The 27,697-nt window shown below is 43.5% G+C and overlaps 1 protein-coding gene across 1 annotated transcript in view; it reads right to left on the reverse strand.

The window, feature by feature from the left end:
• mgat4b (alpha-1,3-mannosyl-glycoprotein 4-beta-N-acetylglucosaminyltransferase B) overlaps positions 1 to 26,918 on the reverse strand; it is a 171,317-nt gene extending 144,399 nt beyond the window's left edge. The window contains exon 1 of the mRNA XM_083785167.1: positions 26,645 to 26,918. Coding sequence (XP_083641293.1) covers positions 26,645 to 26,741 — 97 coding nt within the window. The 5' untranslated portion in view covers positions 26,742 to 26,918. The remainder of the gene's footprint in view (positions 1 to 26,644) is intronic.
• Between the last annotated feature and the right edge of the window lie 779 nt (positions 26,919 to 27,697).

The following is a 27,697-nucleotide window of genomic DNA, read 5'->3' on the forward strand; positions in this document are numbered from 1 at the left end:
ACAGACATTTGACAGACAAGCTGCTCAATGGTCGGCGCGGCAACGAGAGATGCTTATCTCTATTGGCCAATCGGCTCTTTACTGCGAGTGTCAGTCCGGCTGGACATTTAGCCCGTTTCTCTCTCCCTTTTCTACCCCTTTCTTTCTTTCTGTCTGCCTCTCTCCACCGTCTCTCTTTTCATCCCTCTACACCTGGGCTTACTGTTAGCGGTTAGCCTTATGCTCTGGACAGGGATCGCGGTTTACCCAGCTGATCACGACCTTGGCCACATTAAGACAAGCACTGCCAACTAGGCTTCTCACTGTAAGTCTCTCTCTCTCTCTCTCTCTCTCTCTCTCTCTCTCTGGAAAACCTTGTATGCCTATCTACAAGCTCACAATGCGTCGCATGCTATTTTCTAAAGATTGCTATACATTTGAAAACTTGAAATGGGACATTCTGCATAATGAGCTCTTTTACCTTAAGTACATTTTGATGACAATACTTTTGTACTTTTATTCAAGTGCATTTTGAATTTTCTACATTGCAGTATTGATACTTTTACTTAAGTAAAACAATTGAGTAAGTTTTCCACCACTGGTAATTATACTGATTTATGTAGCTCTGTTTCTTCATGGTCCTTTAGTCAACAACATCACTAACAGGACTATCAAAACACACCTAGTGTACTTTATGCTCTGTGCTTTACAATCTGTCATTCCTGTTTTTTAAACACACCCGCATACGCATGTGGATACACGCAAAATGTGCGCATGCACATACGCATGCATACACATACACACTCCCTGCAGCCTGCTGGAGTCAGGTAGCACTCTGAATAGGGGGTCTTGTGCAAAAAGAAGTGACCACCAGCCCCTTTCCTCTCAACCCCTCCCTCTTCTTCCCATGAGCACAAAGCGTTCATTTTAAGGAATGGGAGCCACATCTGGAGGGCCCACTTAAATACCATACAATTAACCACAGCCACCTTTGAGTGCGTGTGTGTGTGTGTGTGTGTGTGTGTGTGTGTGTGTGTGTGTGTGTGTGTGTGTGTGTGTGTGTGTGTGTGTGTGTGTGTGTGTGTGTGAGAGAGACAAAAGGAAACAGAAAGAGTGAAAGAGAGAGAGTCTGTGGGAAAGAGGGGAAGAAACAAAATGTGTGAAAGAGCAAGAAAGAAAATATGTGCGTGAGAGTTACCGTAAGACTCAGAAGGAGACGCAAATCCTAAAACATTATGTCCTACTATGAATGTGCCAAATAACTAACAATAAGCAAAAAATAGGCGTTGTCCATGATGGGTATTTTCTTAATTATGATTTATTGTTTCATATTTTATGTTCACATCTTATTACTATGTTAAAAAAGACCTTGTAAATCTTCTTGTATCTGGTGCACAGGACTGCCCTGTCACCCAGTGATGTCATATCAATATTTGCGTGTGTATTAATTCCACTATCAGCTGTCACCCACTCCAGATTGTCCGTTGTACCAAAGGGAAATAAGATTAAATGGAAAACATCATGACAACAACTGTGGCCTTAAAGATGAGGCTAAACTAGCCCCATATGTGCCCTCTCCCTACGCTCATTCTGTAGCTCCGAGATGAGGTCACACACTGGGCCCCTCCCACCGCGTTTCAGAAACGGCGCAAGTTTTCACAATAAGTGTTTCTTATCCTTACCACACCATTAATCCAAAACGTGTAGGGCCCATGCAGGTTTACACTAATTCAAATTTAGGATCGGCCCAGAAAATCCAACTAGAGATTTGAACTGAGCCTTTACGTCCCGTATTTTGTCAGTCGCTTCCATGTTTATCAAGGAAGTTGAAAAGCTTTAGCGCCTCCACGGCGCCTCCCCTGGTCGAAAATTTCCAACTGACTTTCACTCGACATGCACGCGCACACGCACACTTCCTTGATAAACATGTGGTGGGGGAAAGTAGACCCTTCAAGCAGTTACCATTACTTTCAGAGTGTGCCGCCTGAGCTGTGCGCATGCAAGGTCACTTCAGTGAGTGAGAGATTGCTACTGTATATATTGGCAGGGCAGAGAGGGACACGTCAGAATTCTCCAGGTCAGACAACCTCTCTGGCCTGCGCTTCGCGGGGCCCCCAAATCTGTGGACTGATATGATCGAATCCGAATTCGTGATGTAACAGGTCGTATTTGCTTTCATATATGTCTTTGCTGTTCACATGTATATCACATGACCATTCAATTCGGGATAATTGTGGGCAATCAATAAATGCCAGATCTTGTGAATCCATAATTTTAAGTGTACAGCCTGTTTATTGGACTATTAGATAACCCTCTCACAGGATGGCGCATCAGCACATGGAAGCGACTGACAAAATACGGGACGTAAAGGCTCAGTTCAAATCTCTAGTTGGACTTTCTGGGCCGATCCTAAATTTGAATTAGTGTAAACCTGGCTGCATGGGCCCTACACGTTTTGGATTAATGGTGTGGTAAGGATAAGAAACACTTATTGTGTAAACTTGCGCCGTTTCTGAAACGCGGTGGGAGGGGCCCAGTGTGTGACCTCATCTCGGAGCTACAGAATGAGCGTAGGGAGAGGGCACATATGGGGCTAAGGCTAAACATACACTCTCACCCCATGAGATAAAGAGTCATCAACAGAATCCTAATCACGGAACGTGATTAAAGTAAAAAACAGGATTCAGACGATCGGACGCCCATGACAGCTTGATGACACCTTACTCTGATGGGACCTTTCAACCTATTGAAATGTGACAGCTGAATTCTGAATCTATGACATATTTTTCAGTATATGTGTTTTTGCAAAATGATGTGACTTTCATTCAGAGCACTTCTCTCTCCTCTATTCTTTACATACACACTCTGGATCTGAAGAAAAATGAACTAAAGATAACTTTAAGAAATTGTGTCTTGTGTCAAAATCCTTTCAGGTCTTTTGCACTACTCTAAGTTTCTCTAGAGTTCATCTTTTGGGTTTTTGATATTTTGGGTTCTCACTTTTCCTGTGAAGATTAATAAGGTTGAGGTATCTGGTCTTTTTTGCTATTTAATAGCCTCACTCAGATTTATATCTGTCAGTTATACCCGCCGATCTGATCAATACGTACACTGTATACGTGTGGAGAAATTCAGTTGTCCAAACCCACCACCGCCGCTCTGACGAATATGTCCATATCCGTATAATATGGCATATCTATGGGCATATACTAATGTCAGGGATCTATCGGCATCTGCACAGGAACCAAGTGAGTGGTCGTTGTTCAGATCAGCGGATCTTGCAAAAACAAATATACTGTATGTAACCGGTCTACTTAATTGTGCAAGTTGAACCTTGCAGTAACTTCTTCACAAATACTCAGCAACTTGTGCTTTTAGCTCCTTTTTACTCAACAACTGTACATAAAATGCACCTAAATACAATAAATATCAGACTCAAAACAGCGTTCTTTCTGAATACCTGTGTGACGGAGTGGACAACAAAACCATAGTGCAGATATGGAATGACGTCTCCTTCCTCTCCCTGGTCACTGGTTCACCTTCAGGGCCTTATAGCTGACCACTATAGAAGCACCGCTAAAGTAATGGAGGTTTCAGGGCAGGCTGGAAAGTGGTTATTCTTTCAGTTTACCCAACAATTTTCCACGCCAGCAACCTTCAATTCAGAAGCCCTTTCTCTAATGTCAGTGCCGGGGTTACTCAGCCTTCCTTAGGGACCGCTGATTACTGCTGCTTTGGAACCCAACTACAAATGTAAATTGCGTTCACCTGGTGCTCATGTCATTCTAGTAGCTATAATTATCGTCGCACGCACGCACGCACACACACACACACACACAGCCTGGGCAATGGGAATACATGCACATACTCAATGACATAGTAGACAGAAGCAGAGTTCTGTTTGCAAGCACTTTGGTGTGTGTGTGTGTGTGTGTGTGTGTGTGTGTGTGTGTGTGTGTGTGTACTGTGTAGTGCCCGAGTGAAGAGAAAAAGAGAGAGAGGGGGAGAGAGACCTACATGTACAAAGAGAAGTGAGATTAGTGTGACAGTGGCCAGTAGGGATCCAGAGCAACCAGTCTTGGCTGGGGGGAGGAGGGGGAGGGGGGGCTGAGGGGTAGTGGAGAGAGCGCCATGCATCATTGTCTATTTATAGAACACATAGCTATGCCCCCCAGGGACCATCCTTTCTCACACACAAACACATGCAGAATGCCCGCCCGCGCGCACACACACACACACACACACACACACACACACACACACACACACACACACACACACTACTCCAAGGGAATGCACTGGAGGCTCAGATGCAAAAACACAATTGAGAATAACGCCCCCCAACTCATCAAGCATATGCACTCACTCACTCACTCACTCACCCATATTTAGAACGTGACACACTCCAGTGACACCAAATAAATCCTGACCACAGAGCGCTAGCCATTTAACACAGAGTCAACCCGACTGCGGCTATTTATAGCAGACATTACCGTACAACTACAAACTCAAACTACAACTGGATACCGTGGTGACTCACTGCACTGCCACTGACTGCACCGCCCTATGAGACATGTCCCTGTCTTAACATCTAAACCACAAACCCATTTCGATCTGGGTCTGGGTCAGAACGCTGCTACATGCTATGCTAATCCCACTCTGGTCAGAGGTAAACAAGAGGCCAAGAGGTTGTTTGAAGACCACATGTGTGGCTGAGAGGAATTACAACAAGCAAACATGGTCAGCACTGGACCATCAGGCAGTGACCTTGAAGAAAAACAAATCAGACCTGCTGTGTGAAGTGAGGGGCGCTCTTATCATCGTATCATCATGCATCATCTCATACATACAGAATGCCTGTTGCCACAAATGTATGTGATATTTGGCAGACATTTGACCAAATGTTCCCTTCATTGTCAATGGCATAAATGTAATGTTTGTGTTGTGGACATTTTGTGGGGACAAAAGCTGTATATACTGTAGGTCCTCAAAAAACACATCTGTGTGAAGTGAGGGGCGCCATCATCATCATACGTACATCATCTCATTCTGGCCAATCACAATTTGCGTCCTCACTTTAGTCTTCAATGTTTGCGTTTGCTCACTTTTGCCAAAAACAAGGAGATGGGAATGGTGAAACAGAGCTAGGATGAGGGAGGGGGGCACTGTGTACGTGTGTGTGTGTGTGTGTGTGTGTGTGTGTTGGCTAGGGACAGGTGCAGTGTTTACCGTGCCATTTGTCATCGTCTGAGTCACAACAAGCAGGTCATCGGTGAACAAGTGGCCGAGCTGTACCGTGCGCAGTGTGCATGCATACAAGCAGTAAACCTTTGCACGAGCCCATTAATCGTTCATGTGGGATACTGCATCAAGCATTAACCACTTAAATCCTATATATTTATATGTTTATAATGATGTTTTTTATTTGTCTGTGCTCCGATGGGCGCTGTTGATGCTCTGTTTGCTTCATGCCTGTACAGCAATTTGGTCACCTTCTGAGATAGTTTGATTTGATTTGATTTGATCGTGAACTTTGAAGTTCACGTTTATGTCCCCTGGGGTTTGATACTAAATTGGTCAACTCTTGTTTTTATATTAACCGAACTGCAAGTTCACAATGCGTGCGATGTGACACATTGTGAGCTTGTAGATCGGCTATTTTCACTGTTGGTCCCCCAGAATAGGGAAGCGAGGGTTCATGTGGTATGCACACTTCTCCGAGCAATACTAATACAATAAAAAATGTCATTCAATTCAATTTCACTCATTTTCAGTGTCGTCGAGTAAAACATAAATAAATGCATCTATTCATCCCCCTCCGACTCTTTTTTTCACTCTCTCCTTTTCCACTCCCACCCCTCTATTCCTTAACCACTTTCCCTCCCTTTCTCCATCTCGCTCTCCCTCTCTGCTATCTAGCACTCCTTTAACTTGAAATCTGTCGCTCCCCCCCCCCACCCCCACTTATTCTCCTCTCCTGTGAGCTGTTGGGGTGTCATTAGCCAACCTATCTGCTGGTGGCCAGTCACTGAGCATGCATTGCCATCCTTAGTGGCTATATTAACCCTGCTGACAGCTCGGCGGACGATAGATTACCTCAGAGAGCCGCACATGTGGGGAAAGAAAAGCCTCATCTAGGGGAGCCTTCAATAGCCACAGACTTTTAATGGGAGTCTGACATTGAAGAGAGGCCATTTTGTTGCTGCACCCGGCAAATGGAAATGCAATGCCAGTAACTAATTTACGAAAACCACATTTGAGCAAGAGAGGTATGGAAGAAATGTAATGAATGGTGTAGGGCCAGGCATTCTTTTTCATTTTGACTGCCGACATGAATTTGGTCTGTGGGAATAAAGGCTGCCTTATATAGGCTATACCGCTTGCAGCTAAAGTGAGTCTGGGTTGTTTTTTCAACCAAGGTTCATGTTTTAGGTTGTTATTAGAGAAAGTAAAAGATCAGTGTTAATTTGTTTTCATTTCCTGCTTTCTTTAGTTTTAGAGATTTCTTTATTATTATTTACTATAATCCTACTAGACCCCAGGAAATTACATCTGGCCACAAATAAATCACAGGATTCTATTGAATGTGAAGGGGGGTGACATATTGAGCCTATGACACAGTAGCGACGACACAGCCCCCTAGTAGTCAGTCGTTCGACACACAGAAAACAACTACTGCGGCCAGATGTAGTTTCCTGGGGTCTAGTACAGTAGGACTATAGTAAATAATCATAGGCACTAGGATATACAGTTAAAAATCCCCAATTGGGGGTACCCTGGGCAGTTTTTCATTGAATCGCATTGTATCGCCATGAATGAACCAATATCGCCCATGTATCGTGTCGTCACGTCAACCATGTATCGTGATGTGTATCGTATCGCTGTTAAAATCAATCGTTACGCCCCAATAAATATCACTAAAGTAGCTCAACTGCCAAATAGAACTTTTGCTTTAGCTACATATATAGCTTGCATTTGCTGGCATCCATTTTGCTTACCTATTTACCATGTTATCTTTTATATTGACTGGAGTTACACAATAGCATGACAGGCAGAATGATTACGTAGAGGAAAATATTGAACTACAAAGTGACTACGGAACAACGTTCCATTAAAACTTGCATTGCGTGTCATCCCCTCTCATGTTTCTGTCACTCTTCACTGTCCCATCCAACTAAAGCACGACAGACAATACCACAAGCAATATCCACCAACCTTTCAGTTTAGCTTAGTTTTCACACGTGATAAAACAACAAAATATATATGAAAATATAAAAGAAAGAAAGATGAAAAAACAACCGGGCAAATAATATAAAAAACGCAATAAGGAAAAGAAAGGTAGGCAACAAAAGCACTGCAAAACAACATTTATATCACTACATCCATCCTCGTATAGGCCAATGTTTGGCCCTGTCCCTCCTGTATTGAAGATGCACCTGCTCCGCACTGCCTGAGGACTAGAACACAATGAAATTAACTTTCCCCCAATAAGCAAGTTGGCACTTGCCCACTGTGTGTGTGTGTGTGTGTGTGTGTGTGTGTGTGTGTGTGTGTGTGTGTGTGTGTGTGTGTGTGTGTGTGTGTGTGTGTGTGTGTGTGTGTGTGTGTGTGTGTGTGTGTGTGTGTGTGTGTGTCCTTAGGTTGGGGGGTGGGCAATTTGAACTTATCTTTCACAAGCAGGGTTCTGAGGTCAGCCCATGATTAACTCATCATTCTTGACGACATTGCAGAGATCAGAGCTCGGCTGTTATGGGACAGAGCCCTCCAATCAAGTCAGGCATATAGTAGACAACATCACTGTGGATATTATACACATTTATATTTTGGTGACCCAAAATATTGCAAAATATAGCTCATGGTTATGGTTCTCTCAACTTTCAGCAATAAGCGACTGATATTCAGGAGCACAAAGGGGCAGAGCTAATAGCTTCATCATATTTCTGAGTTCTGACTAGAATGATGTATGAGAAAATAAGAAGGGGTATAGGAGAGACCGAGAGAGAGAGGCACACAAACACACCTTTCTAATATCAAGTAGCACAATCTACTCCAAACACACGCCCAGGCCCAGCCAAGTGAGCCAACAATCATGTGCTGTGCTTGTACTGTTTAAAGAAAGGTGCAGCCATGCAGGGGCAGAAAGTATACTGGCAAGTCAGTTAGATGTATGGAGGATTGAGATGACACAGATGGGGGACTGATTCAAGGACGATGCAGAGAATCCATACTTCCATAGACAGTATTCTTTCTTTAACCAATATGCTCTCCTCCATCTCTGGTGTGTTTCATTTCACCCCTCTTGAATCATTATTTCATAGCTTTCACATTGTTTAAAATGTGTCTGTCTAGCTCAAACTTTTCCATGCCAAGGCCCCGTATTGTGAAATGGAAAAAAATAAATAGCTTTAATAGGAATCTACAATACAGAGCACACACCATACGTAGTGCTTTGAGCTTGTAGATAGTCTGTTTTTGCTATTTATAATACCCCCTGTTGTACGATGGATAGTGAAAATAGCTGATCTATAAGCAACATGTCACGATTCATGTTGTTGAGCTTGTAGATCTGCTACTTTTTCTTAAAATGTCTTGTACAATTTTTGCCTATAATGACCTGCCCAAAATTACGGAGCTACGGAGCACCCCAAAGGCACGTTAAATAATCATAGAATTCCTTAAAAAGTGAATGAAAGGGAATGATAGATGGGGAAGGAAAAGGCATGAAAACGGTGGCTCAGGGGTAGAGTGGTAGAGTAATATTTTCGCTGCACAACATGCCTCCATAGAAGACATGCTGGCTTCTATGAAATTCAAATGACTGAAATCCGTTGTGGAGACCGAGACCTTGAATCCATGCATAACACATTTTGTTTGATTTTGTGTGTGTGAGAGTGCGTGCGTGCGTGTGTGTGTGCGAGCGTGTGTGTGCCTGTGTGGTGTTTTTTAGCTAGCCTGTGTCCACCGAGATTTCCGTGATGATGGAGGTAACCTGGCACCCATCACCCAGCGGGCCTTGATTACACACAGGAGATGAGAGCAATATAAATACTTCCACCGCAGACATGTCTGTACTCGTCTAAGGTGTCACCACCCGTCATCAGGTTCTTTGTCTCTGTCGCGCACACGCGCACACACACACACACACACACACACACACACACACACACACACACACACACACTTTTCAGTCCATGAGAGAGCGAGAGAGACAGACAGTGTGTGTCATGTTGTGTTGTGCGCACGTGTGTGTGTGCGTGTTCGTACGGTTGGTGGCCATGCAACAGCGATGGTAATCATTTCTTTATGAGAATATTTATTCAATGTGTAGATGTAACAACAATAAAAATGCTGGTGATGTAGTTAGGAATTAGAACTCAAACATACCCCCCCCCCCCCCATTCCTTGAATTATTCCTAGGAAGTATTGCTTTGAGCTTCACAGAAACTTTACTCAACACACATGCACGCGAACGCGCACACAAAGCGTATAGTATGGGCACACAAATGCGCTCGAATGAGACGGTTTCCTAGCTTGCAGCAGATGGTGAACTGAAACAAACAGTGACTGGAAAGAGAGAGAGAGAGAGAGAGAGAGAGAGAGAGAGAGAGGAGAAAAGCGAGAGATGTAAGTCAGGAGAAAGTGGGAACAAAAATGGAGGCTGCAGACAAACAACTTTTTAACATGCAGTCAGAAAGCTTCTAGATAAGGCTGTGAACACAACCACACAAATGTGTTTCGGCTGAAGCCTTCCTCAGTGTGATAATTAATATCACGCTGAAGCAGGCTTTGGCCATGAGAGCTGGCATTCTTTTGCCGATATCGATCTCTTCTGAGCCGTGCACCCGTTAAATAGTTGATTACTTGTGACCGAGTTATGCTCGCATTCTTTGTAGTTTGATCATAATCTGAGAGGGCACCAGGAGGACAGGCCCCCCCAAATCAATTATATTGTGAAAATACAGTAGGTTGTATAATCGATTATTGATTCGTTCAATTAACTGTTGAACTTAGTGTGCTAATGTGTCAATACTGTCACACAAAAACACAACGACAACAAGAACAAATATAGCATGTATAGATTATCATGAAAAAGCAGATTAAACGCGTACAAAACCCTCTGGGCATCCGCTAGCTGATCCTGCAGTAGAAACATGGTACAGCACCAGATGGCCGGCTCTGTGTGAGGAAGTTGGTCTGGATCAGCAAAACGTCCCTCTCTCTGCCCTACTTCTGCCATGACCCCACAAGACCTGGGTAGATCTATCAACTGACCATAATTAGTTAGTTGACATGGTGTCCATTTTGCTCTGGCTTCATACTAAATTAGTTTCATTTCAAGAAGATTTTAAATTAGATTTAAGCGACTTGATGCAATATATTTAGCTTGGGGTAAAAACAAATAACCTATCCTATAATAACCATAATACAGAATAAAAGGTGTTTGAGAGGTTTGGCAGCAGAATTCGACTGAGTTCAGCTGTACTCAGTTCCACTGGTTTCGTGTGGATTTGGCAGGCCGTCTCTAATACACAACCAACCAGATGACTGGCTGTCCTTTACCATGTTAGAGCACAATATCAGCAGATCTGAAGTGATGCGATTCGCTCGGATGGGGTGTGGCACCTGGGCCAGCCAGATTGGAATAGAGGATGCTTGCTGTGGCAAAATAATAATAAAAGCATGCAGTAAAGCATGGAAGCTTTACATCATCAAGGAACATGGACTTCTCCTGTCGACCCCAATATATCCACAGAGGCAGCCCACAAAATGATATTGCGTACGTTTGCTTACATAATAGCACTGAATAAATAAATACATTAACAAAACAAACCTTCAAAGGTTTGTACGGAAACACCACAGAATGTCCCAACTGTAATAAATGGCATTGGTGCCAGCGGCAGCCCTATTATAGTGTGTTTGTGTGTGTGTGTGTGTGTGTGTGTGTGTGTGTGTGTGTGTGTGTGTGTGTGTGTGTGTGTGTGTGCACGTGCGGTGTCGCACGTGCATAAGTGTCATGCCACCTAACCCCTTTACAAGTCACTGCCCCACTTGGGACACGCCACTGGATGGTTGACCAAGCATGTGACTTGCTGACAGGGATCAATGACTCTCTTGGTGTGTGTGTGTGTGGCTGTGTGCACTGCACAGCGTACACACATGCACAAGTGAGCGTGTGCATGGTTGTTGTTGGGGGCAGTCACATATACAGGGAGACAGAAAGAGAGATAGGCATCGCTACCGTTAGTGCAGGATTATTACACAACACTGTACGGTATATATATGCACGCAGTCAACCTAAAGAATACAGCATGTTTTAGGAGACGGGCAGAGGCGGGGCAAGAGTGTGCTTGTATTTGTGAATGAGTTTCTGTATGTTGCGTTCTGTTCTCTAGTGGTTTCATGTGTGTAAATACTATGTCAGTACAACAAACTCATTCACACACATGCAGACATAGACAAAGACAAACAATACAAATATACACACTGTTACGTGCCACGTAGGTAGGGTTCTCTGTAGGGTCTCTGTATTCCTCCCCTGTCCCTCCTTCCCTCTCCCCTCTACCTCTCTCATTCTCTACAGATCCATAACCACCAGTGTGAATCCAGCAGCCCTCATTGGCCAGCCGTTGATTCCCTGGCTCCGCCTTCGACCTATCACACACACCTGTGCCCTATAAAAGGGCTGTGTTGGGCTCATTGCTCGAGCTCTCTCTTCAACAACCGCAGTCTTTGTTTGCAGACCACAGACCTGTTCTTATTGTTCTACAATTTACAATTTACAATTTAGGCATTTAGCAGACGCTCTTAATCCAGAGCGACTTACATTTAGGCAAGAACAAAAGCATGGGAATACATCACATAAAAGCATTTATCATGAAACATGCGTAAGCTAAGAAGGTAACAGTGGAATATCTATATGATGAAACTATACATACACTATACATAATAAACTATACATATTCACTACTATGCTATACATATGTACTATGGCGTGCTATGACTATATACAATACAATTATAGTGCTGTCTACATAACATGCTATAAGTCTGTGTCAAATGCTATCTAAGCCAACAGAAATGCTATCTAAGGGGTTAGGGTAAGTGCTATGGGCCATGATGGAGTCTGAAAAGGTGGGTTTTCAGGCTACGGCGGAAGATTGGGAGTGATGCTGCAGTTCTGACTGCAATGGGAAGTGCATTCCACAGTTTTGGAGCCAGAAGGGAGAAGAGTTTGGGACGTGTGGAGCGTTGTCCCGGCGTTTTTAGTGAGGGTACTTCCAGTTTCCCTGCGTTGGCTGATCTGAGTGCGCGGGAGGGTTTGTAGGGTTCAATCATACTTGTAAGATATGGGGGAGCCATACCTTTGGTTGTGTGTTCTGCTACTAATGTCTAGCGCATATGCCCTGCCTTGGGATAGGTAAGATGGGGGCCTCTATACATAGACTACACGTAGGCAGAATCTATGTTAAACCACACTAGGTAAGGGATGGTTGCCACTTTTGTATTTATCCTCATTGGACAGTGTAGCTAGGCAGTCAGGCTTTTGTTTTCATGTCAGTCAGTTAGACAGCATTGTGTTCACCTTAGCTGCTTAGTTTATTATTTTGGCAACATCCGTGTCCCCTGGCAGTGGCATACTTTTGTTTTGAACTTTCTGAACCATTTGTAAATATTGTATACTATTCCTGCTTTAACAACACTAAAATACCATAAGGTAATTTTTGCCTCGAACCTTGTGTTTGTCTCCATTTATTTGCACCTTTTTAATGCTTGGTATCCCATACAAATTATGTTGTGTTACTCTAGCCTCTAGACTCTGCTAACATAAGGGTTTCGTAACACACACAAACGTACAGACTCAGTACACAAGCAATGCAAAACGTACACAGTACACAAGCAATGCAAATCACGCACACACACACATACACACATGCACATGCACACACACACACACACACACAAATTATTTCACATTGTCTGATCATCTATTGTGCCCTTTCCTCAAAACAGGCAGCAGTTAACTGACTGGAGCCAGTTTGGTTTTTCCACCAAATTATTCATGAGCTGAGGTGTGGAGCAGCACTCAGTTTGGATATGGAGCTAGATGGTTTGCTGTTGTTTCTGAACACTATTTGATAACGACATCACCTTCCTTCCTCTTTCTGTAGCAATGGGGTAACACAGGGTTCTGCGTTTGACACCCTTCTCTCCAGTCCTGTGTGAGTGCGTGCATGTGTGTGTGTTTGTGTCTGTGTGCATGCGTGCGTGCACGCTTGAAAGAGAGGCAGGCAAAGTCTGTTAAATGAGGTGAGATTAACCTTAAAAAAAACCACCAGGTTTTCTAAATCTCACCTGCACAACCCTATATTGTGTTGTGTTGTTTTGAAATGTGCAAATACAACATATATATTTCCGGGGCACCCGCTGGCCAAGTGGTGCAGGAGCATGCCACATATAGGCTCTGGCCTGACAGCGCGTCGCGTGTTTGAGTCCCGTTCATGACGACCTTTGCTGCATGTCTCTCCCCTTCTCTCCCTCCCTCTTTCCTGTCAATCTTCACTTGAAACTATCAATAAAAGGCCAAAAACAAATCTTTAAAAAGAAAAACCATTTATTTTCCCCCTTTTTTATATGCCATTATGAGTTACCCTCCAAGGGGTGCGTGCATACTTAGTTTAGTTTAGACTAGTCATTGGTTTAGACATGGGTTAAGGTTAGGTTTAGGTGTGCTGCCCCGTGGGAGGTTAGGTTTAGGTTGAGGGTTGGTTGTAGTTGTAGGACTAATGACTGGTCTAATCAATGACTAGTCTAAACCAAAAACTGTCTAAACTAAGTACTGCACCCAGATCTACATGTTTTTGTTGTGCAAAAACATGTAGATCTTCCATTTTCTCAATAAAAATTTAAAATATGTTTAGATTTTCGACCATGTCCAAACATGTCATGTCAAACAAAATAGGGACGGCAGGGTGAAAGTGAAAGTCTATATGTGAGTTTTATCAATATTTAACCAATGCCAAATATTAACAAGAGTAGTGAATAATAACTGCATTGGATCCATTGGAACACAGGTTACATTTCCTGAAAAGTAATAGTTTACAGTACAAGGCATTGTGCGGCCGAGCAATATATTGACTTTATATATTGACTGTGACTGGAAGACTCATGATGACTGATACAGAAGTAGACGAGAGTGATAGGAATACGCGACAAACCTGATGTTATCTAAAGCCCAGTAGTTCACACAAATGATTTGCGAAAAGGTCTGACATGCCCCGTCGTAGGTCAGGGCAGTTTGGGAGTTCTGTTCTGCAAGTGGTTGTTGCAACTCATTGCATTGCATGACAGGGCATGACAGGGCATGTGTTATGGTCTGGCTCCCGGCCGGTCCATCTTTCTCTCCACAGACCTTGCCAGACCTGGCAACCTCTCCATAGACCTTGTCAGACCTGGCAACTCCCACTTTCCCTTCCACTCACACAGTCAGTTCACTCACCTGTCTCCAACCCCCTCATCATCCCACCTGTGAACACTTTGACAATCAGCCTGCCCCTTATACAAGTAAGACGCGCAAACGCGGGAAGCGAACGCAGCTCGTGTGTGTGTGGTTGTGTGTGTGTGTGTGTGTGTGTGTGTGTGTGTGTGTGTGTGTGTGTTTGTGTGTGCTACAGCTGCGCCCTGTGTGTGTGTGTGTGTGTGTGTGCTACAGCTGCGCCCTCTGGTGGCGGGCGGGTGGTGTCACAGCGGGACAGACACACAGACATGAGCAGCAGGGTCTCATAGTAAGTGGCTCACTGCGTTCGCAATAACTGGACTCTTTGCACTCACACTTTGTCAGTTCATACATTCATGTTATGTTGTCTACCCTGGAGCTCTTGTCTGTGTTCCCTATTCCTCTGGACCCTGCCGTGAATACCTCTGGTAATTGCTCGTATCTATTTTTGTGTTTGCATTTTGGGATTACTATTCCTCTGCCCGTTTTTGTTGCCTTGCTTTGTTCTGCATTTAATTAATACATTAGTGTTTGAACACTATTCCGCTGTTTGTTGGTCTTGACGCTGCATTTTGGGTTCAACACATTCTGCCACCTTTGACACCGTAACAGCATGACATGACAGGGCATTTCAGACCTCTGCAATTTCACAAATCAAAAGCTGCTATGGCCAGATGGGGCTACAAAACCGGCCCAACCATCTGTGAATGTGGAGAAGAGGACCATACGATGCAGCATGGCCTTGTCTGCCCTCTACTACCCAAACCGTGAAGCTTAAAAGATCTCGCAGGGTTCAACAATAATGCAAAAGACTGTGTAAAGAAGTGGGAAACTGTCATCTAACCACATGCTTCAAAGACACGAAAAGAAGAAGAAGTCATTGCATTGCGAATGTTGGTGTTGGTGTGGAGGACTAGCCTTAACAAGCAGATGCCAGTTGTACTTCTAAGCCCTGCAATTTGCTAAAAGAGCAGATCTACAGTACAAGCTCACAACGTTTTAGCATATTAAGGACATTCCTAGAATAGGGTGACCAGGTTGAAAGTGGTTAATTAGGTATATATTTATAATATGAATTATTAATATAAGATTATGTACAGATACTGGGATGTGGGTCAAGCAAGTCAAAGTCAAATTCTTGATAAATTCAAACATGATAAGACGTATAATAAATAACTCTCAAACATTTATATGGTCTGATAAACTGTGGTCGATGTCGGTATCTCTTTAACCCATTTTAGGCGGGAACCTGTTTTGGTGTTAGCATTACGTTATGCTTTAGATATTTAAAAATATGATTTTTAAATAATTAATTTAATTTTAAATGCGCCACTCGGTGGCGCGCTATGAGCTTGTAGATCTGCTATTTTTGAAAAATCGAAGAACGACTGACACAGAAACATAGCTTTTTCAGAAAACTGTCATTTTCAAACAGACATTTTTAGAATCTGATCTCAGGTCAGAATGGGTTAAGAACGGCAGAACAGAAACAGCCCCAGTCTATTGTTGTTGTTTACTGCTGTGGTTCCTCAGGTGTGGAACCTGACGACGCAGGCCGCTCCGCACATGAATAAGTCATCGGCTCTGTTTTACTTTATGTTGGTTGTTTTGGACAAGAGTTTTCACCAAAGAAACAGCAGCTAGTGAGTGGAACAATGGAGCTATGGATCTTAACACAGACATATTATATTTGTCTCCACCAGGCCGAAGGCATGTGGGGAGAGTATGTTTTGCACTCCGTCCGTCCGTGTGTCCGTCCGTCCGTGTGTCCGTCCGTGTGTCCGTGAACAGCTAATCTCGGCCACCGTTAACCCGGTCGATGCCATATTTTGCACACACACTCCCTGGATGCCAACGATGAACCTCTGCCCCAAACTTTCCAGAACGGCCTGTTATAGCGCCACCAGGAGGCCGCTTTGTGCAAAACAAGTTTTTGCACAGTACACCTACAGATTTTGTCCAAACATCACGCAAATTGGTACACAGTCTCTCTAGAGCCATTCAACGAAACGGGTCTTTCAGATTTATCAGACTCCATCCTGATTGGTTAAGATTGGCTTCCAAAGTTCACAGGAGTGCTCAGTTTCAAACAAAATGCTGCAAATCATGAACACATCGCGTGATTTCCGTGAAATTGTGCACCCACATTCCCACTAGGCCGAGGACGAAATGCCACATGAACAATTTCAACTCAGCCTCAAGGTGGCGCTATAACTGGCCGAAAAGTGTTTTTACCTCTAACTGCACGGATCTGTGGATAACCTGGTGGAGACCTGTGCCCGGAAGGGCACTTTTTCTAGTTTCAGTATATTCTGGTCAGCAGTTATGGGAGCTATAGGGCATAATAATGATAAAATAAATAAGGGAGAAGACAGACCACAAACATTACATTACAGTAAAGATCATGTAAACACATAAAACACACACATACAGACAGACAGATGCATGATATACACCACATATATAAACAAAACACACATTTGCAGGCACACACGCTCCTCAGACACATCTGTGGTTTCGGCGCTTTTAGATGTCTGGGTGTTCTTGTAATGCCAGCAGATACCTGCATAACAGTCCGAGGCACAGGTACACGATACCAGGAGGGTGGATGTTTAAACAGCTCCTTAATGAAATGGCCCACAGACAATATCTTGGAGATTATATCAATGGGGTTAACAGCAGCCCAATAACAGTGAACAATAGAAAATGAGCGGCTAGGTCTCAGCGAGTCTCATATTCCTTCCAGAAGCAGTGACATGCATCATTTATGCTGGCCGAGTGTTATTATCATTTCTTCCAGAAAGGACACAGGGTAGACAGTGCAGGTGTTGGTTCAAATTGAAGATTTTATCCTGCAGCGTGCAAAGAACAGCTTATTTAGGAGGCTGTCGGAACACACATTTTCTTCTGAAGGGAATAATACCTGTGGTGATTTAGAACTTGCACAGGCTGTAATTTCAGTATTATTTTGCGGATATGGTAGAGCGCTACTTCCAACAATGAGCTTGGTAGAGGCTTTCAAATAAATGCATTAGACACAATCCTTTAAATCCTTTTTGATCTACAATATTTAACCTGTATGCCAATGTTATTTTGGGCGTTTGGCCAATGCACTCTGCACTGTGTGCCACAAGTAAAGTTGATTATATGAGAGCGAAGGCTGGCGGCTGGCCCCTAATGCTTTTGTTTGACTTTCAAAATCCAACAGGTTTTATGACGGGGGTGTTACATTATTGAAGGCAATTACTTTTGTCTGGTTTTTTATTTTGTTTTTGTGTCCTCAGGGAGGAAATAACTCCTGTTGAGTCGCTTCATCATGGCCTTGAGACACCTCACTTGCCTGTCTGCATCAACACTAACTGTCCGAGTGATGTTTATCATTTAGAATCCCTTTCGCTCTGCTAAAAACACCTGCTGTCTGTCGTATGAAGTTGCTTTGACTCTTGTGGATGTTCATTAGGTAGCTTCTGAAGCCGTCTTTATTGACTGTACTTTCACTCATTTTGTTCTAGTTAGTGATTATACATTCTCTACATGTTTAAATTAAAATAAGAACTAATTTAATTCTGTTCGCTTTTTTTTTTTTTTTACATTTACACTTATACACAGGACGGGAATGTAGGGTTAACTTAATAAACGAATGTGTAGAAAGTAACACGCCAAGCTCATTTCCTCTTATTGCATGTGAATTTCATTACAGTACGAATGAGAATTTCTCACAGACATGTCCTCTCCAAATGTCCATGCCTGAAGCAGCATCTTCTAACATGCTTGGTTCCCGAACTGAGCTCATGCTTCCTTCAATGCATGAGGAATGAGCAGGCTGCTAAGTTCTTATCACCTGACAGGGGAGAGTTTCCCCTGTAGGACGTAAAGCGCATGGAAGGAACACCTGATTCCAACCAGTTCCTTTCCCCTCCATCAGGCTGACCAGGGGAGGCGGTACAGAGACCTGGTTCACTGCATGTTATTTGTTTTGTTTTTTTCTGAGAGAACATGCAAACTCCACACAGAAATGCCCAATCGCCCTATGGGTGCGTCCCATGGAGAACACCCCCCCAACACCCGACTACCACAGTGTCCCCGACGGGAACCAAACCCTGGATCTTCTAGCTGTGAGGCGACAGCACGACCGACCGCCTGCACCACCGTGCCCCCAGGCTGCCATCCTTGACCCTTATATTATCCCATTCTGACCTGAGATCAGATTCTAAAAATGTCTTCTACATCCTGACAGTTTTCTAAAAAAGCTATGTTTCTATGTCAGTCGTTCTTCGATTTTTCAAAAATAGCAGACCTACAAGCTCGAAGCGCGCCACTCGGTGGCGCGCTATGAGCTTGTAGATCTGTTTCCAATACTTTTACTTCTGCTCCACATCCAAATATTGTACTTTTGCTCACAATGCGTTGGATTGCGACGCATTGTGAGCTTGTAGATCTGCTGTTTTCAAAAGACTTAAAACATTTGAAAACATGAAAAAGTAACATAGTAAAATAGTATTTTCTACTTTTGGTACTTTAAGTACATTTTCATACCATTACTTTTGTACTTTTACAAATTCAAATTCTAGACTTTTACAGAGTATTTGTACAGTGCAGTATTGATACTTTTACTTAAGCGCAAATGTGTACTTTTTCCACTACTGGTGGAAAGAGTCAAGAAGAATACTGAGGAATGGCAGGGTGGTGGCTGTAAGATTATGAATTGCTATGAACATTCACACAATGTGGTGCCGATTGGTCGGTATGCGTGACAGGTGGACACACACTCTTCTAGACAGCTTGCCCCTAGTAGCCTCAGCATAAACAAATTCATGTTTATTTATACTGGGACTGTCCAAGGTGAATGAACAAGCTTTATCAGCATTTTCACTGTCTCCTGCTCTAAACTACTGAGCAGCTGGCAAAAGATTGCAGCATGCCTTACTTAAGGGCAAAGGCGATCCAATCTCACCCAGTGGTGGACATACAAAGAAATAAACTATAAAGTCTGCCTTGCTACCCATTAAAACCAGGAAAGCTGTTTCTTTTAGATTTTAGCCATATAGCAACATAATTTTTCAGAAAACTATTAGAACAGTGGTTTAGAACAGTTGTTTTGGCGCACATCTGCTATTTGCGAACATTTTTGGAAAAAAAACGTTATTTTAAACACAAATCTGGCACAAAACATTTTCAGATGGGGTGGTCCATAGCCAAATCAATTTGGGGGTCCGACTCCTTGGCACGAAAACGTCGAGGACAATTGACCTCAGGTCTAAGGGCACCTCCTTGTTGGTTGAGGGAGTGGAGAGCATTTCTCATCTGCCAGCAACATGACATCTTCCTTCTGAGCATGTTTGACCCAGTGACCGATCACTGAGTGGTCACTGAGTGACAACGGTCACTGAGTGAGCCAGTGACCGGGCGGTCTATGAGTTCACTTCTCCAACCTGCATTCAATAACTTCCTCTAAAAGATCCAACAAACTACTTTGGATTATGGTCAGCACTGAAATGTAGTTAGTATATTGTGAGTCAAAGAAAGTTTCAATCAGGCGTTAATCCCAACTAGTAGGTTTAGCACTAACAACAGCCAAAAGTAACCACATCCATGGGGGTGTACTGTGGAGGAGGGCAATTAGTCTATTCAGCCCTTGAAACCAAGGATACAGATAGAACAACCTAGCACATAGAGCACAAACTGAGAACACACGCATGCACATGCTGCAAACATCATAGACATACCAAGCTGATAATCACTGTCGTGAGACCACTTATATCCTAGGTAACTTACTTCATAGTACAGGCCTGTATTTTGAATTATGATGGAGTACGACATTGCAAATAGCACATTTTCCATCTTTTTTGGGTCGTTTTCTTTGACCTCTGTTTTCTTCATACTTTGTTCTCTTGTTCCAGCAAAACGTGCCAGAATGCTTCGGACATGAAACGGTAGCGTTTGATCAAAGGCGACAGAGGCTGTGTTAGCATTGTCTTACACTTTGATGAATTTGCCTGCTTTAATACTAGATGTGACAAGAAGGCAGGGGGGTGGGGGGGAGCCCTTTTCCTCTTGTCTTTGATTTGATTTTCTTTCATTGCAGACATGCATACCATACCCCCCCCCACACACACACACACACACACACACACAAGCCCAAAGTGACAGTGAACATGAACATGAGTTGACACTTAATGTAATGGTGCTGTAACCCATATCACATATCTTAACATGACCTGTATGTCACGCGCACGCACGCACGCACACACACACAGCTCTAGATATCACTATCCCCCAGTATTGACCAAACCGTCAAGGAAATCCTCATGTTACCCATTTCCCAAAAGAAGACCTCAGCCACTCCCACCGCACCCCCTCCCTCGCGCCCTCACACAAAATACATTTGCCAGCCTACATGCACAAATGCAACACACACGCACACGAGCACACACACACACACACACACACACACACACACGGCTCCAATTTCCAGTATCGTCTTTTGAGGGTTCCTCAGCGGGACGTCCCGTGGCGAAGGGGGAATATCGGTGTCTCCTCAAACCAGCAGAGTTACACAATACCCTACTCTACTCATCTCAGGGACAGAGCGCCAGAGAGAGAAAGGAGAGAAGGAAGGCCAGAGAAAGGAGGTCGATAGGCAGTACGAGGTCAGTAGACTCAGTACTGATCTCCCACCCCCATCCCCCCATATACGTGACACAAACCATCTGACTTTCTTCATCTCCATGTTGGCGAGTGTGGATGAAAGGGTAACACATGGTTCTGGAGATTGACATGCTGCAGTACACCATCGCCTTTCAATGTGTTTACTACTAGACTACGGGTACTTGTATTTATTAATTTATATACCGGTAGGACGTCTTGGATAAACTGTCACTGAAGCTTAAGCTTAAATTAGGCTTTACCAGTTTTGGTTAAAGTTTTCCCAAAATGTCCAAACATTTTTAAATATGTAAAAGCTGTAGATCTATATTTCGTTATTCAAAAAAAGAGGACGCAAAGCTCGTAGTCACTGATGGGTATTTTCTTAATTATGATTTATTGTTTCATATTTTATGTTCACATCTTATTACTATGTTAAAAAAGACCTTGTAAATCTTCTTGTATCTGGTGCACAGGACTGCCCTGTCACCCAGTGATGTCATATCAATATTTGTGTGTGTATTAATTCCACTATCAGCTGTCACCCACTCCAGATTGTCCGTTGTACCAAAGGGAAATAAGATTAAATGGACAACAACATGACAACAACTGTGGCCTTAAAGATGAGGATAAACATACACTCTCACCCCATGAGATAAAGAGTCATCAACATAATCCTAATCACGGAACGTGATTAAAGTCAAAAACAGGAATTAGACGACCGGACGCCCATGACAGCTTGATGACACCTTACTCTGATGGGACCTTTCAACCTATTGAAATGTGACAGCTGAATTCTGAATCTATGACATGTTTTTCATAATTATATGTTTGTGCAAAATGATGTGACTTTTATTCAGAGCACTTAGGAGAATTCTCTCTCCGCTATTCTTTACATTTGTACACGCTCTGGTTCTGAAGAAAAACTAACTAAATGTAAGAAATACTTTAAGAACGTCTTGTGTCAAAATCCTTTCAGGTCTTTTGCTAGAGTTCCTCTTTTGGGTTTTTGATACTTTGGGTTCTCACTTTTCCAGTGAAGATTTATAAGGTATCTGGTCTTTTTGGCTATTTTAATAGCCTCACTCAGATTTCTTATCTGTCAGTCACGATGCTAGAAACTTTAATAAACCAACGTTTCGGCAAGCAGGTTGCCTTCTTCAGGGTATGGCATCGTGACTATGAGCTGTGCGTCCTCTTTTCTTTAGTCAAAGTTTTATCTCCTGTGGTCAGCACCTCGCCCACTACTGTTCCGGGTATTCATATTATAACAAAGTATAGGCTTCAGCGGTTATTTGGGGATTTCAAAAATAGATCATCAATAGCTATTGCATTTCATCACTGCAGGTGCCGAAGCAAAACAATAAGCAGGGTGAGCTGCAGCATGAATGTGATCGTGGACCCAGACGATTGGACGTGGAGGCTAACGGAGGGGTGCCATGGGCGCAGCCATTACTGCGGTGTATGATTAAGCGCAGCTTTACACCGCAGCACTGATGTGAAACCGAGGCCATGAGAAGAAGCATCCCATGCGGTCAGTGCAGGTTGTGTGTTTGTGTTGTGATTTAGGCCATGGCCAAGCATGCGAGGACATGCTACTGATAACTTCCTGGCTCTGGGAGATGTAATTAAATCACACAGGCCATCTGTGTAGGCATCCTGTGTGTATTTGTGTGTGTACAGTGGCCTCCAAGACTGTGTATGTGTGTCCGACACAATGAGTTGAGAGAGAGAGAGAGAGAGAGAGAGAGAGAGAGAGAGAGAGAGAGCGAGAGAGAGAGAATGGGTACTCATCTGTGAAATGTGCAAATTGTCTGGTCAATATTGTGGGAAACTGATAATTTGGGTGATCACATCACAATCACCTACAGCAGTGTTTCCCAAAGTGGGGTCCAGGGACCCCCAGGGGTCCTTGAGGGGGTTTCAGGGGGTCCCCGACTCCCCAACTAAATGACAGTTTGGAACCGAATGGACCCTTATGGGTCTGTAACTCTTGAGAGTGTACAAGTATTTGTACACTCTCAGAGTTAATTAACATTGATTTTACAATATAAAATGGGGGTCTCAGAGATAGAAATGCCATTAAATGGGGGTCTGTAGCCTAATTCAGGTCAAACTGGGGGTCCTTGAAATTAAACAGGTTGAGAATCACTGCTAGAGCCATAAAAGTCTTTCCTTATGGGGGTCCCGGTCCCTGGCATATCTTTTCAAATGGGGGCCTGCAGGATAATTAATGTCAATTTGGGGGTCCTTGACCTGAAAAGGTTTGGGAACCACTGACATACAGTATACTATTTATAATTGTAAACTACTACTTAGCAGTAGGACATATGGCGACAACAACCTAACTGTAACAGAAGGCTACACAAAAGGCTACATTCTGTCTAGTGTACGTGGCTTAACTTGCTTAACTTGTCTTGTTGCTTAACTTGCTTTAGTTGTTGAGGAAACGAAACAAAATAATATTCATAATTCAGATAACACAGCATTTTGATCTTTCAATATCGATAGTAACTCATACTTTTGATTATTCAATTAGTATAACAAGATCATAATGTAGAACCTACAATTCTGTACAATAACAAAATGTTTATAGCATAACATGGCCTGCTACAGGTGGAGTTGAAAATGGGAGACAGGGGTTACGTGGAAAGGATGGAAGGCATTAGAAGAGATGAATTTTCAAATGTCTGCCAATGACATCATGGGCCCTCATGCGGTCAAGCGGCAAAGACCTCATGTCATGTCTTTCATCCATATGTTCCTTGTCTAGTTACACCAATATTCCTTTGTCTCTGATCATTGCAGTGATTATTACGGTTTGTCGAGTAGAGGTAATCTAGTAATATACAACTAGTGCACTCACTGTTCATCACTTGCAAAACAAGATGCACATTTCATTGATTTAAACCTCTTCTCTAGTTATGAAATACAACATGGAGGAGCAAGAAGTGTTCTCTGTATCTCTTGTTCATAAAGATTCACTCTAAATTCTGCTCTAGCAGTACCTCTGCCTGGGTCCATCCATGGCCTTCTTCAATATTGCTACACAAACCAGGCTGTTGCCATTTGCCCTCTGCAAGCAAAAGAGTTTTTAGCTGAATGATGATTGCATATGGTGCAGTATTTGGCTACTACATAAGAATACAGAAATATGCACAACAAATTAGCATTTTGTGAGAGCTGACCTGACCTCTGAAATGCACAATTGCACATCCTCCTCAGAGAATCTTATTTTCATGCTACAGCCACATGATCCAGTACTAGTCAATGCAATATTTCCACAGACAAACTCATTTCTTCGTCAATTTCGTTTGCCAAATGTATATTTATGGGTGGGGACCCGCGTTCCTCCTGCCCTGTTGATATTACACTGGCATGTGGTAGTATGCTGCTGAGCAGTCAGTGTTTTTCAGATTGAAACAGCCCCGGGTCCCGTTGGAATAAATGTATCAAACAGCCCCTCTGCAATCACGTTTAGCTGTTTGCTTGACTGAATTAATTTGCCCAAGTGCTGGCTGGGCTGCTGGCTTGTAGAGAGGTAGTGAGACGAGGAAACGGTCACAGTCACGCACGCACGCGCGCGCGCACGCACGCACGCACGCACGCACGCACGCACGCACGCACGCACGCACGCACGCACACACACACACACACACACACACACACACACACACACACACACACACACACACACACACACACACACACAATCCCCCCAGTTAATTACCATCAGTAAGAATCAATATGTGAGAGCATACTCAGGCACTCATGACGAACAGACAGGATGCAGCAAGCCACAGCACGCCTTCCTCAGGAACTTGGCGATAATGATGAGGATGAAGATGTACCGAAAGTACGGCATGGCAGGAAACAGCATTGGAAAGTAAGTGTCCCTCTGTGTAATAATGCGTGTATGTGTAATTGTGTATGTGAATGCATGTGGTCTCCTGAAAAACCTCAGCCTCAGCAGCTGGACATGTGCAGGGACACATGTATAGCGTGAGGCAGCTTGAAGTACAAGTACATCCCCCAGTAATTGATGTACAAGTACATCCACGTTAGTATGTCACACAGAGGCAGCAGCTGGGCATGTGCATAGAGGCTGTTGTACTGTGTGTGGGAACGAATACACGAATGCAAGAAAGCACATGACAGAGTGAAAGTCCAGCCTCATAAAATGTGGAGTGTGTTGTACATAATGCAGCTCAGCAGGTGCATTCCAGTTGTGTCTACACTGTTCTTTCAATGTGTCACTGTCAAGTATCAACTGTCAAATATGTGCGCAAAACAGGCCCTACCAGCTATCACATTTCTCTGAAATTATGTCTCATCTGGAGGATTTGGCATTCAGCAGGGGCAGGCTTGGTGAGAGAATTCTGGTGTTCAAAATTATTTATAATAGCCTATGCATTTAGGTTCATCGTCAAACAGGAACCACAGCAACACAGCATGCAACAACTACACTGCCTTTTGGTCGGAAATGTAACCCACTAGGTGTGATACAGGATACTGTGGCTATAAAAGGTGTCTGTCAGGCCTCATGTCAGAATTGGGCTCTGAATGAAAACAAATAAAGAGTACACTTTGGTTTGCTTAAACAGTTCTATTGAACACTTGGCAGGGACTGTTGCAGCATCAATGTCAGCGATGGAACCTGAGCCTGGCATGAACTTTCTAGCCATCACACACTCACACAGTCAGGACAAAGGACTGTATTATTGGCACAATTGAACAGGGCACTTCTTGGCTTGCAGAGAGTGACTTCAAAAGGAAACCAAACAGACTGAACTGTCTGCACTCAAGTCAGCGAGCAACAATATTTTGGAACAATTGGAATTGGAATTGGAATTGCGAAAACCAAGCTGTGGACTATTTGTCAAGAGGATCATTCATGAAATGTTAATTCTCTCTCCAACAAGAGAGTGCAGGGTTCTTTCTGGGAGCCAAGTGCAGGAGAGACTACAACACTGTTGTTACTTTTAGTTCCAAATTACAATCCAGCAGCACCTCACGCCTAGCTATACCTGGTTTCAGGAGCAAGGTTTTTTTGCTGTCTCAGCAGCAGAGGCATTATGTGCAATTTGTGCACATTAAAACATAAAATGTCTTGATGCGCCTATGTGGGGCTGGCTATGTATTCACTATTCAGTGATTCACGGTGGTGATGTGAAGCTGATCAAGAAAGCAGAGGCAGTGGAGAGATAATGCATGTCAAAATGTAAAGAGGCTGTCACTGATATAGCAGTACAGCAGGTACCGATGCTCTCTATCTATGAAGGCTCCAACAACACCCAAACGGAGCTGCAATCTCTCTCTCAGTCTCTCTCTAGATTAGGCTGCCTCTTGCAACCCCGGCACCACTGCGCACAGTGCACACCACAATACATTCACACAATCTCCAGCCGAATGAACACAAGATATACAGACAGTATGTAGTACTACCCTATAATATATATGCCGCCTGTCCGCACACCCCCCCACCAGCCAAAACACACACACACGCACACAGGCAGGCTTCCTTACCTTTAGAGCTGCTGAATGCGGTGTACCAGGAGAGCGAGATGAGTCCACATAGACCGAACAATAAGACCGTTAGGAAGGTGCCATTTCGGAGCCTCATCTCCGGGTCCCCGGGCTCATGTCCGCACCGAGGTAGCGGGGTGGCTGGGCTCTCGTTTGCGCGTTAGCAGACAGACAGACTGGCAGCGGGTCGACTTGTGTGACTGTTCACGCCTGGCTGTCGGAGTGTAGAACTGAGCGTGTTTGTTATTGCGCGGCGCTGGACTGGAGCAGCACACTCGCTCGTACGGGGAGGCGTTGTCAGGGAAAAGGGGGCGAGTGTTTTTGTAACCTCTCTCTCTCTCTCTCTCTCTCTCTCTCTCTCTCTCTCTCTCTCTCTCTCTCTCTCTCTCTCTCAATGATATTCGAGTGGGCGTTAGATTATTATGATGCATCATCATCATACATGAGCCACACCACCAGGCTATGTTTTCATATTGCATTCAAACAACACATAGCCTGCAGGCTGCAGCCCATGCCTCTGCTTACGTGCTCATGTTGTGCTGTTGTGAATGTGATGGCTCGCTGCTGAATCATGATTTCAAATTGGCTGAATAAGAACCACATGATTTAGGCCTACTTATGTAGGCTATATAGTCTATAATTTACTTTAAATCTAATTGAAAGTTTAGGGGGCAATGTCCCGTCAGGTCCTGTAGGCAATATAAAAATACCACCACCGCCTATAGGCTATGCTTTTTACTTAATTTATAATAATAATAATAATAATAATAATAATAATAATAATAATAATAATAATAATAATGATGATGATGATCTCTTAATCAATATGTCTCTCTTCCTGCTCCATATTTTCAGTTATAGCTCTATAGTCAAAAGATAATTATCGTATTGGTACCATAACAATATGGACAGTCACATTTAGACCATGGGTCTTCAACAGGGGGTCCAGGACCCTAGCTAGGGGGTCCTCAGAGTTACTACAGGGGGCATAAAATCTTTTACATTAACCACTTGAACCCTGCTATCCCTATTCTGAGACTGAGACGAACATTA

The sequence above is a fragment of the Protomyctophum parallelum genome, assembly GCF_964188405.1.
Source record: "Protomyctophum parallelum genome assembly, chromosome: 16".
Lineage (NCBI taxonomy): Eukaryota > Metazoa > Chordata > Actinopteri > Myctophiformes > Myctophidae > Protomyctophum > Protomyctophum parallelum.